Raw genomic sequence first — 13,428 nt, forward strand, 5'->3', positions numbered from 1 at the left:
ATGGCTAAACTCATCAATCCTGGTGTTCTTGATTCTGATGAATATTGATTGATTCTTTTATTTCGTTTCATCCTAAGGTGCCCAACCCTCAGGGGTTTACAAGACACCATTGCAGTGATCTAACTGGAGTCATCTCCATTACACATTTCTTTTGACTAACAGAGTAGTCATTGATGTTTACAACACAACACCACTGTTATATAATAGTACTACTAACAAGTTGTAGGTCAAAACATTTATCAGTACTCTGGTTGTCATATTTGAAAATGACAGAAAATACAAATAATACAGACAGTGGATTTGGCTCAAAAAGAAGCTTCTTGTCTGTACAAATGTTGCCCTCTTTCCCTCAAAAAATAAGCCCATATAAATTATATTTATATTTTTCTTTTTATTATTTGGCGGGGGAAATACTTTTTTTTTTACCATTCCCACATAAAGATGAATCTAGAAATATGTTCAGCATTTTAAAACCACAACCAATAGCATCTTGCAGGGAGCACCAATGCAATGGAGGTGAATTGGAAAACAGGTACAGTTCAAAACACCCCTGACACCCCCTACCAGGCAAATAGATCAAATTGAATGTGGCACAGCAGGGAATGAAAATGTCGCTTCACATGTATTTGGTATGAATGAGATCTGGATACTGACTTTGTGTGCCCCAGGTGTGTCACTGCTCTTTGAGGAACAAAAACACTGTGGCAAAATTGTCAAAGTCTGGTCTAAGTAAATTTCCACCACAGAGGACTAATTACATAGATCATGTGACTGATTATGTGCCACACCCTTAAAACCATTAAGTGACAATTTGATATTAGTTTTTATAAAACGATTAAAAAAGAAATTGTTAGCAGACCCTACTAAAAATATATATTTGTATGTGTTAGTTATGGCATGCAACACACACAAGATGTCAGTGTTAGGAATACATTAACTGCCACCATTGTAGGAATGAACAGTGACAGCAACACATTTAAATGTGGGGCTGGAAATGGGCCCTCCTGCAGGCGGTCATTGTTAGAGTCATAAACCTTATCCATTACCAGCAAGTATGATGTTGACTGCTTTCCATAAAATCTCTCCATAGACCAGCTCTGGCTAATATTTTCACACCATATTCTTCTTTAAAGGGAGACTGTTAATCTGTCTTGAATGTAAGCCAAACACATAGCCTAGAACCAAGGTGTCAGTGTGGGTCTATTATTAGCTGGAAAACATACATGAGTATAGGCAAATCTCCTTTGATATGTTTTTCAACCTGTATCAATGTCACCCACACAATAAATAGTTAAGCAATATCCTTTGGTCGCTCTGATGCATGTATTTGTACATGAGTAGGACTTTGCAGAGTGAGTGTCAGAGCTGGCATGTACATGTGCATTCACACATCCATGAACATGAACCTGTGTGTGTGCAATGGTTTGTGCTATAAGAGGCACGGCTTGTCCACCCCAGCTGCAGCTCATTAGGAAGTGTATGAAAGGCTCATGTTTAAGACAAGATATGGTTGAAGAAAGGGCAGTGCCCCAGAGCACACCACTGAAAGCTCTGATGCCTGTGTCCCCCAGAACCTTCCAGTCCTACAGAGCCTGTTAATGTGCACAAATACGGCAGACATTTTTTCCTTCATAATAAAGCGATAGAGACTGTCCTGTTAACTGCTATACACCCAGCCTATTATGCCCACATAAAAGGATGAAAAAAAGGTTTGCCCCTCCTGTAGATCCACGTTGTTTTTTTTTTACAAACAGGCTTCTTGAGAGATGAACTACAGTACAAATGCTACGGTAAAAATAGGCCTGGCTCAATTTCTATCTGCAAATGGTGTCAAATATGCTGGTAATCTTTATTTTTCTCACCCACTGCAATGGATGCAATGCATCCAGTCATGTGACACAGTGAGGTAAATCAATCACACCATGGTTCTTTAACTATATTTTTATATTCTTGATCTATCCAGATATGGACACAATTAACCTTCTGTTTATCTGCATGGAATGGAATTGTGGGGTAGAAATATGCCCGGTGTTCTCACATGAAAGCAAAACCTCTGTTATGTGAATCCAGTTGTCACTGCGGCATAGCTCATTCCCTGTTACCAGTTCCAACTGCATCCCTTTGAAGTTCCCCAGGGTGGGACACTGAAAGCCTGTTGTCATTATTGATTTTCATTGGAGGGTGTTTTTTTTTAGTTCTCGCATCCATAGGTAAGGGGTTCCTTCAGTTGGTTTTCCTGAGGCTAACCTTCTTGGTATCGTCCATGTAAACACAGAAGTAGAGAGAGGAGTTGACAACACAAAGGTTACTTCTTCGCGCCAACACTTCATTTCTCCACAGGAAAATATTGGATCCCAGTTGCCTGGAGGAGCTCACAGTGATTAAAAACCCAAGGGTGTCCCTTGAATAACCATTATTCTGTTCCTGGCTCCTTTAAAAAAATAATGTATCATTTTCATTTTTCTGTGAGATGCATGATCTTTCTAATCTCTTCTTCAATTCAGGGGATGGATACAAAGGTAGGGGTACAGTAAAAGCTGTACTGTATACCAGTTCTAGCTTCAGCTTTGTTTGGGCTTTTACCTAACCTCACTAAGATCAAGATCACATCCCTAAAAACCTGAAGTGGGTATTGCCACAAATAGGTTACTAAGGGCTTAAGAAATTGTTGACAGTGAGCCTTGTTGCTTGGGTTCTCTGCCTGACTGAAGAATAGATACCTGAAAATTAGTTTAGTTTCTTTGAAATCACAATCTCTGTGCAGCCATGGTCTGGAATGCTGTTGTGATAGATGTAAGCCATAAGCTCAGTGCTGACACGGGGATAGACAGAGCTTAGCATGATCCTGTTTATTTCCACCTCTTCATGGTTCTTTAATGTGAGACAGACACTTTAGCATGCTATGGTAATGTCATCTGCATGCTCTCACACTACCATATAGCCAGTGCATTTACATTTACATTTACTCATTTAGCAGACGCTCTTATCCAGAGCGACTTACAGTAAGCACAGGGACATTCCCCCGAGACAAGTAGGGTGAAGTGCCTTGCCCAAGGACACAACGTCAGTTGGCATGACCGGGAATTGAACTGGCAACCTTCGGATTACTAGCCCGATTCCCTCACCGCTCAACCATCTGACTCCCTGCATTTACCTGCAGGTCTACTCTTACATTTACATTTAGTCATTTAGCAGACGCTCTTATCCAGAGCGACTTACAGTAAGTACAGGGACATTCCCCCGAGGCAAGTAGGGTGAAGTGCCTTGCCCAAGGACACAATGTCAGTTGGCATGACCGGGAATCGAACTGGCAACCTTCGGATTACTAGCCCGACTCCCTCACCGCTCAGCCAACTGACTCCCCTCTTCCACAGTAGAAGCCATGTGTGCTATCCTATACATCAAATACAAGAATATATCTAAGCTTGTGAAACATGTCTGTAAAATAATAACACTTTAGACTTCCAGTAGGCAATATGTCATAACTTCTCCCTTGTCAGTTTTCTTGAAATATTGGAATGGCAACAAGCCTGTGAAAGCTCTTTATTTACTGTAAATGATGCTAAAATTCCCCTGTTTCCTGTCGGTAAATTAATTATCGATTGGAGGAAACGAGACTCGTCACCAGAGTGCAGAGGTGTCTTGATAAAACAAAAGCTAAATGAGAATTCAGTTTTTAAAGTCCTTGCATAGCCAGACACGTTTTTGCGCCATTTCTGTGCCAACTGGCAAAACATTCTGCTGCTTAGTTGTTAAAGATTTGCTGCCTAAATCACACATGAAAGCAAACAGAAGGATTCCTCCACAAATAGTGGCCCTGGAATTTACATATTGCTCTTTGGAACCAACCTCAAAGTCTGTCAGGAAGCTAACGATCAACACACACACCACGCACATATACACAAAAGCTTAAATGTAAATGGAACTTGTCCATATTTGAGAGTGGCTGTCAAAGCAACTGAAGGCTACTCACAAAAGAGGCTTTCGCTGCTTCTGAATGAGAGTTTTTTATCTGTAAATCCAGACAAAATGTTAGCCTTCTGGACACGGCCATTCATTTGATACTGTATCCGGATAATATGTTAGCCTTCTGGACACGGCCATTCATTTGATACTGTATCCAGACAAAATGTCAGCCTTCTGGACACAATATGCCCCTGGATATTGAGGCAATGTGGATTTTTACATAAATACATCCCTTTCAGACATTTTGTATGATATGATTATTTACTAAAATATAAATGGAAAGACATCAATTCTACATGTGTACAACGTACATGTGGGAGTCAGGTGGCTGAGCGGTGAGGGAATCGGGCTAGTAATCCGAAGGTTGCCAGTTCGATTGCCGGCAGTGCCAACTGACGTTGTGTCCTTGGGCAAGGCACTTCACCCTACTTGCCTCAGGGGAATGTCCCTGTACTTACTGTAAGTCGGTCTGGATAAGAGCGTCTGCTAAATGACTAAATGTAAATGTACAACATTTTGAGTCAATTGGAGCTCTGTATCAAGAAAAAAAAAAAACAGTTTTTTCACATTTTGACTATACTGCAACATCCATCATGGTGGACCTTTTGGGACTTGAGGTTTTCCTTTAGGTTTTTTTTATGCAATTTATGAAATGTCCTGAAATGTCTTGCTCCTGTCCTGTGTCACTGTCCTATATAGAAACCACATTTTAACATGATGTGGTATGATAAAACTACCCACCTCCCAAGACACTTTACCCATGCAACTGCATTCAAACTATTTAGGTGACAAATACTAAGATTTTGTAGCGGGTATCTGGAAGGAATGTCTCTCTAATTAGTCCCATTTAAACAGGATTTTGCTAAATACATTTATTTTCACAATATAGCCAGATAAAGCAATGAGTGTATAACAACATTCTATGTTGAGTTAATTATTTTAATGAGGTTTCACACCTCTTGGTTTCCCCCTGGAGCCATGGGAGGTTGTAAAGATGAACATGAGAGGGTGCGAGAAACCAGTCGAGTGTTTGCAGTCAGAGGGTGTGAAAACCACTCAAAAATGGCTCCACTCACGTACCTTGTTGAGGATCTTCATGGTCAGCAGGCTCTCATTCAGGAGAAATTGACTGTGCAGTTGACTATAATCCCAATTTAATGATTCTGAGAACCCACAAGAGGAAAACGTACAAGAAAATGTATGTATTCCTGCTTAAGACAGCATTTTGTGAGACGTCCCTGCCACTTTTGCATTTGCACTTGAAGGCATCAAGATCCCCAGCGATCATGATTGATATGAAATGCACGTGTTTGCATACCAATTTTCATTTGAGCCTGAAAAAAGGCAGTTTCTTCATAATAAACAAGTAACCTCACAGTTAATGCAGACGTCAGACATACTATGTTTGGAAAAGTGTATCAAACAAAATGCTAAACTGAAAAATAGAGATTGATATTATATAAATCTCCCAAAGAAAAACGAGTGTTCTCTATAGTTTTTCAATAGCAGTTGATAGTGACTTTTTTCTTTCTCTGCAGCCCAAAGGAATAGGATTATTGTTATGAGAACATCCACAGCACAAATACATGTATTATTTTACTGTCAATTGTCAATACAGTGAACTAATAAACCTTTGTTATAATTATGTTGTGATGGCATGCAAAATCAGAATGGCTCAACATCCACATTTGCGACTAATAAAGGATTATCTTATCCAACAAACGGACATGTCCTGCTGCCCATTTCATTCTGGTTCCATTATAACATTGTCATAGTTCAAGAATAGATGGAACTGTCTTTACGTTGTAGCCTACTATGTAACAGGGAGTTTTCAAATCCCATGTATAACCAGTCGGTTAATATAGCTAATCCACGGTGCTCTACCTGCCTCCCATGGCCCAGTGACGTCTCTGACAGACATAGTGAGGCTGGGCTGCAACGCTCTGATAAGGTGCGAGGAGAGCCGCTTTGACCGCGTATTACTTGACGGCTTTTTTATTTGAAAGGCTTATTCATGCTAATTAAAACGATGTTTCTTAGAAGTCCACCAACCAACATTCCCCCGAGGTTTATTTTTTTTTATCCACTGATATCACGTTAATACTTGCACTGGTTTAAACATAGGTACTGTAATGTGTGTTTACATGATAGAAAGCGACTGCTAAAGGTAATTCAACGTATCTTGACGTCATTGAGTTTGAGACTGGTGTATATTTTTGAGTGACATGATACTTATGTCTCATTAAAGGAAACATTCATTAAAGGTAAGATTAATGGCAACTTGTATACTTGTCTTGAAAATGACATTAAGATGTTAACATATTGATCTGTTAGTTGCAAGATTGAGTAAAACAAGGCTGTTCCTTGACAATATGAAAAAAAAGTTGAATGCAATGTTGAGACTATTTGTATATAAAAGTGTTGTCTTTACTATGTATTTTTTACTGAAATTACAGACGGGAGGTAAAAGTATTAGTTACAGTTCCAAATCAGACCAAAGAGCATGGTTTGGATCAGCACGCAACTCAGGGGAAATTCTCGGTGACACATTAAAACAACAGATAACTTAATTCATGAAAACTCACATTACTGCCAATTTACATAAATGAAAATGTCCTAAATTAACCTTATGCCAGGAGTACATTTACATTCAAGATTATGACCAAATGTTACATTTTGCAGACAAGGACAGTAGGTATTGTCAATTGAGCTATTTAGACTATGCATGAGGTAATGAGCTAAATTAAAGAATCGCTATCTTACTACGTCATCATATCGTCATCATCCCAAAAGGTTCCCCTCTGATCTGTAAACAGTAAAGGTACACTGTTTTCATGGCCATCTAACAGCATGCCATCAACTGATAACAATCTGGTCAAAAGCAATATACTCTTTCTAAAAAATCCAGTCACACTGGTTTATGGTCTATAGAAATAGTCTAAAGAAAATACTCTGTAGATAGAGGAACACATTTGACACGCAGTACAACTCCTATGACTTCCTACAAGATTTCATGTATGACTCATGGTCAGTCACACATAAGATGAAGTCTTGGGTCTGGGAATTCCACCTGGTTGGAAGGTACTGTGTTGAAATAACAGGGTGGAAAAAATGTAGGCATCTGAGTTGACAACCTTTCTCCCAGTGGAGGCCGGCCACGGTAACCAGAGGCCATGGTGTCACTTACCAGGCTTACGGAGGCTCTGTGTGAATGCCAGACGATGCCCAGAGGAGAGGTATTTAAAGAGCACCAGTGACAGGACTTGCTGCTGGCTCCTGGCACCTGAGCGCCCCCTGGAGCCCCCAGACCTCTGGCCCCTCTTTAGTGGCAGTGTGTGTGATTATGCATATAAATGTTCCCCTTAGCGACGCACTGGGAGACCAGCCGACCCTGTCTAAAAAACAAACAATCACAACATGGTGTTATGCAAGGGACGATGGCTCATGTTTTTCCATTCAACTGTTTCTACAGAAATCTACATCAATGACATTCATCATAGAACTCATGCCTTAAACAAGAAGTTAACAAGTATAAACAAGTATTAAAGTGTAATGTAAATGCTACTATTTTAACATACAGTAGAGGTCATATTAACTAGTATGCTGGTGTTTTACTGTACTAAAACTGTTTTACAAATGGTAAAGTCATATTTCAAAATCAACATATTACTCCATTAGAGTAAAACAAACCTGTGATGGATCCAAGCATTTTAAATTGGGTTCCATTGCTATCATGAGCTTGAGAGCCTTTTATATTCAATATTAATCTCTTTAGTTTATTCAAACTCAATTTAATAATATACAGACACATCAGGTACATTAATCAAGAAGACAGCAGCAATATAGCGTTAGATTGCAATACAGCGAGATACATAGGGTAGAGATAGGGACACATCTTTAATAACCTGAGGTACAGAGTAGCTATTAGTTTAATAGTAGAAGTACTGATTGAATCTCTTATGGAAAGGTGACATTTTCGTAGTGCACCAAATGTAATCAGATGTGTTTTACTATATTAATCTGGTCTAATTGTGTACTAGTTGTGACAAATAGCTTAAATTGTCCAGAAGTGAAGACTCCACAAAACATGACTACGACAGAGCCCCTTATTTTATATTAGTAATCAATTTTACAAACTCATAGAGGGGATCTTATACAGTAGCAGAAGTTATGGTAAAGTATGTTAACTGTAAGTCAACTTTTCATCTCTGTCCGCTACAGTATACTGGAAAAACAAGCAGCTATTTCGTTCAGTATCTTTTCAATAGAGGACTGACTACAAAAAACAATTGTATTTAAAGGTTGTTTTGTAACTGATGTCCATCCTTAAAAATGTATTTGAAATATCATGTAATCAAGTTGCTCAAAATAACTGTTCAAGTGTCAAGTTCACAAATTTCCCACCTCCTCACTGTCTAAACTTTCCTTACTGCTTACTACATGTGTGTGCTTGGGGCCTTCTAGTGACTTTGAAGCATAACTCTGGGTAAACCTCCTCTTGGCTATAAATAGGTCTACGGTCTAAGTTTAATCTTGTGACAGTTTATAATTCAAGAGACAATCCATAACAGGCAGCCAGGCCTTAACAGCTGACAGCGGAAGGTAATTGTACAGATGTACCTCTGTCAAGGAAAAACACAAGTAATTGTTTGAGCACTCATGTATGGCAGCATTGGAGCTTTTAGCAAAACCTTTGAAGCGGCCTCTTGTCTCACTTCAAACGCCATTGTCTTCCTTGCAATTCACCACAGATTGGCTCGTTGTCAGTTTTCTTGACATGCCTTATTCATGATGTAGTACTTTGCATTTTGTGACCGATATTATTGGTCATATGCAAACTGGTAGGACAAAGAAAAAGCTAAATCTTCAAATTATTCCAAGATAAACATTTAGTTAAGCGGAAAATAAATCGTTTTTGTTCTGAATGTACGAATTAAATCAATAACGCTGAGGGCAGTGCAGCTGCTGAATAATGCAACTGCTATCTTCTGTAATCACAGTGGACTCACGATCAAATAACAGGATAGGTGTTGTACATTCTAAATGAAATCACATTACCTGAAAAAGCATCTCCTTATGGTAGTTCATACAGTAGATCCTTATTTGCGTAGTGTAGATATGACATCATATGCCCCCAAAACAGAGTTAAAAAACAAAACAATTAAATTATAATTGACACATTTCCTTTATTTTCTTTGCTCTATGACATGCCTTTACAATGTATTAATGGAAGTCAGTTCCAGGTCTTAAATATGATCACGTTTCAAAACATTAGACATTGTAATGTCTGCCTCCTGAAAATTATATTGGTAAAAAGACCATCACAAAGCTGCTTTGATGTTACAAAAGAAGGTTTAGCTGTGATATGATATGATGGTCGATTTCAGTACTACAGAGCCATAAAATATAACAAATTCATTCAGTAATTCTTCTGTAGGATGGATTGAGAAATCCTCCTGGACATGATTGGATTCCAAAATGCATGAACATTTGCCAGTAAAAGGCTGTGCTTTCATGTTCGGGAAGGAGCGAGTAAAATGAAGTTAGGTTGAATGGAAAGAAAGAGTGTGAGAGAAGTATTTCAGGCACTTAGAAATGCTCTCAAGTTCTTGGCTACACTGTGCTTCGTGTGCAGAACATGCAATAAAGGACAACTCCTGAACCCTTCATGGACACTATGAGGTCTCATCTGCAAGACAAGGCAAATGTCTACAGCACATTCAAGAACAACTATTTAAAGGGATTTCAAGTAATTCACATGACTACAATGTTTCTATTTACATTTGCACGGTGTTATGTGCATTCTAGCCATGTATGTTCATATCATGTCTTCAACTGTAGCTCAGTCTGTAGCTCTTCAAGCATAGCAATTGTGGAGCGTGAAACTCCTTATCCCACAGGCCTCTGTATGACTTCATTGTAGCTGAAAAAGCCGCGCTCAAGAAATACTCAAATGATTGTTTGTGTATGATCCCCACAAAGACTGGCCAAATGACATCCAGCAGGTCTTCTTTTTTCATTTGGTCTCCCGTGATCATTTAATTCTATTGTCCTCTTTTGCGTAGATCTTCCTCTCTCTCTCTCTCTTTTGGGTGTGTCTTACAGAGCTTGTAACTGTGAAGCCATTACAAAATGACAGCTGCATTTTTCTTTTCATACTCTGCCTGGAACATTACTGTACACACAGTGTTATTAAATGCAAGGTAAATGACGCGTGCATCTCTGCAGGACTGAATACATGGATGGAATACGGATGTTGATATTTCATAGATGAAATGATTACAGTCTACAATCTCATTTGAAAATCTAGCATTTTTGTTTGTGAACAAATTTACGGTGAGACTCAATCTGCGAAGTTGAATTTCTTTCACAGGAAGCATTGTGGTAAAAGTGAACTTCAGAACAATACGTAGGAAACTGCTGCACCTTGTGTTTCAGTATTTCAAATGCACTAACATGTAACGATTAACATCACTGATTCTCATTGACTTGGACCAGATAACCACAAACACTAAGAGTTCACTTAATCCTCAGACTCTTTTGGATGACGTTTGACATCTACCATAAACCACTGTGCTTTGTCATGTGACCATCACACATCAACAAAGATGCAACAGATTAGCTTTGTCATTTACAGACAACAAGAACATACAGTACAGTTCGTTAACTTCACAAAATGAAGGAAGGAGTGCATTGTACTGTACATCATACCAGTGTTCTGCAGCCAACATCAGTGAGGTCATTAATTATGCATGTAAACCATTCCATTCCCTGTTATATGGAGATTAAAGGTAATTTCATTGTGTTTGGGCCCATGGTTTATAAAAGTAATTTTAATGAGGAAGTGCACAGTAACCTACAAGTGTGCAGGTTATGCCTTACAAAAGTGGTTGTCCGATAATATATTTTTTCCAGAATTTGATATTTCTAAAATGTTTAAGATTTTAAAAAGATACAAGTTCAAACCTGAGATAAAAAATTGAAAGCACTCCAAAATCCGAGTTTAACACATTTTAGAAACGTTGATACGTAGATAATACATTTCCTGCCATTATCTTAAATGAATTAATACTTAATTTGTTAGAATTTTCTTTAGATTTGAGTGAACACTAAAAGTGGGTATTTCTCTGAAGTCATCAAAAAAGTATCTCAACGATTTATAAATATTTGTTTAGAATATTGTACTGCCCAGTATCCCGATTTCATTTGTATCATATCATATCACAGTGGGGACAAAACACAACACAGTTTGACAGAAGACTGTTGGTAACATTACTAGAAATGTGGGTTCTATCAAATTTTTTCCCCCCATGTAGGGTTCATTTGTCATGCAGTCACATGTTACGTGATGTCACACAACTGTGCTGATGTCTTCTGCCTCGTCTGGTTTCTTGGGCTTGCTGGGAAGAGACTTGAGGTACTCAAGGTGGCGGCGGGCGTCTTCCTGGTTTTGACGAACGTAATACACCACGTATGAAATGACCATAGCAAACCAGCCAAACATTGTCACCAGCATGGCGTAGTCAGTGGTCCTCTTGGCCAGGTTACAGAGGTCCGTGTCCACTGCCAGAAAGGGCCGTCCCTCCTGGTCACGAAGCTCCGAGCTCCGACAGAGGACCCGGGCCGCAGCCTCGTGGTTGTGGGCCATGCCGCCCAGCGCCTGCTGGAGTGCACAGTCACAGTGCCAGGGGTTATCGTCCACCAGAACACGAGCCTTGAGCCGGGCGAAAGCGTCCTTGTGTACATTAGTGATGCGGTTGTGGGAGAGATCCAGCAGCTGCAATGTGGCCTCCACGCCACCGAAGGAGCCCTCCCCCAGGGTCTCCACGGCATTGTAGGACAGGTTGAGCTCCCGCAGCAGCCTCAGGCCCTGGAAGGCGCGGTCGGGTACGGCGCTGATCTGGTTGTGGTCAAGTCTGAGGAGAGCGGTGTCGGAGGGAAGGTCTGGGGGGATCTCTTTCAGCCGGGACTGGCTGCAGGTGACGTTGAGTCCATGGAGGAGGGGGTCGGCACGTTTGCAGGTGCAGCCCTTGGGGCACATGCTGGCCGAGTGGAAGCACAGGGCCATGAGCAACAGGCTCTGGAGGAGCAGGCACATGGGAATGGAGCGTGACAGCCACAGGTCCAGCGGAGTCATACCGACCAGCCGTCAGCATCCCGCCAGGGGCCTGGACCCCAACACAAGCCACTGGCCACTCATGCACACCCCATGCTGGAGATGAGTTCTCTCACGGTATTCCCAGTCTCACCAGGAAAGCCTGACCAGATGATATCATTCCGTACTCCTGCCTGAAACAACACAGTCCAAAATGAACAGGGAGTAAATCATTGTATGGTTATGTCGGTGAACGGATGTGATGAGAAATATCAGTGAACCCTTAGGTTTAAATAGCATCCTAGATCGTGCATCATTTTAAAGGGCTGTGCACAATTAATCTGGAACTTTAACATCTATTGTCATGGAAACATTTGCATGCAAAGCAAGAGACGTTATTATATGTAGATGAATACTGTAGGAGTGGGTGAGGTTGACGTTATGGCTCAGGGACAGGCAGTTTGAGATGATGAGGACTGTAATGTTTACTTGTATTACCATTCATAACAATCCTACACTGTGTCAACGGAGAAACCAAAACATGTTATGCTGGTAAAAGCCACCTCCGTGCATAAGACGTGCTAAACATGGCTGATCAATTCTGCCACTTCCCCTCTCACAGCTATCTTTGACACGTACTCTTGTCACGCAAGTCACAGTCTCCAAACAGCCTTCGAATGGCAAAACAATATAATGACATACAGTATGATCGGAATCCACTCACTCGGTATAAAAACACACAACGTCCCTATTTATTCATGAATGGCTGCGTGCCTCCTTCACCGAAAGTATTGTCTTCACAGAATTTGAGAAGGACGAATGACATAATATTTGAATTCCTGAAACTCTGGTCAGCACTGTCAGCTTTCCATTGGATTACAACTGTAGAGTCACCGCGAATCAGACCAGTGGACATCCACTGATTGTCCATGGGTGCCTATTTCTTTTTCTCCTGCACTGAGGAATGATGCTATCTACCATGTGTGTCTGGGATCCCCGACTGGCCTCACTGCTTTTTCATTACATGCTGTGAGAAGAGGGCAGGACGGCAGGATATGTTATGGGGAGAAGGCAGGGAGAATCTGTGTTGTCTGAGGCCTTGTTCCCCATGGTGGTACAGGTGCTGCTCTGGCCTGCGGGCAGCTGCACCCCAACAGGCAAAACCTTTTAAGCTTCAGAACTGTCATTCTACAGGTTTTATTACAACCTGCGCTGTGCTTTTGTATGTGGTGCACATACAGTGACAGGGATGCCCAAGGCATCATACATGCTCCATGTGTGACCAACAGTAATGTATGTCAGTTGGACTGAGGTGATATATTTTGTTTAAAGGGAGTCACTGTCCATTAAAGTTTCCAAAAAAAAGC

General features: G+C 40.5%; 1 protein-coding gene across 1 annotated transcript; it reads right to left on the reverse strand.

Annotated features, from left to right (window-relative positions):
- Window positions 1-11,317: 11,317 nt before the first annotated feature.
- Window positions 11,318-12,103, reverse strand: lrrc3b (leucine rich repeat containing 3B). Its single transcript, XM_067256362.1, has one exon. It carries the CDS (start codon window positions 12,101-12,103, stop codon window positions 11,318-11,320), a length of 786 nt encoding a protein of 261 aa, XP_067112463.1.
- Between the last annotated feature and the right edge of the window lie 1,325 nt (window positions 12,104-13,428).

Source organism: Osmerus mordax, chromosome 18 (assembly GCF_038355195.1).
Source record: "Osmerus mordax isolate fOsmMor3 chromosome 18, fOsmMor3.pri, whole genome shotgun sequence".
In the NCBI taxonomy this organism is placed as follows: Eukaryota; Metazoa; Chordata; class Actinopteri; order Osmeriformes; family Osmeridae; genus Osmerus; species Osmerus mordax.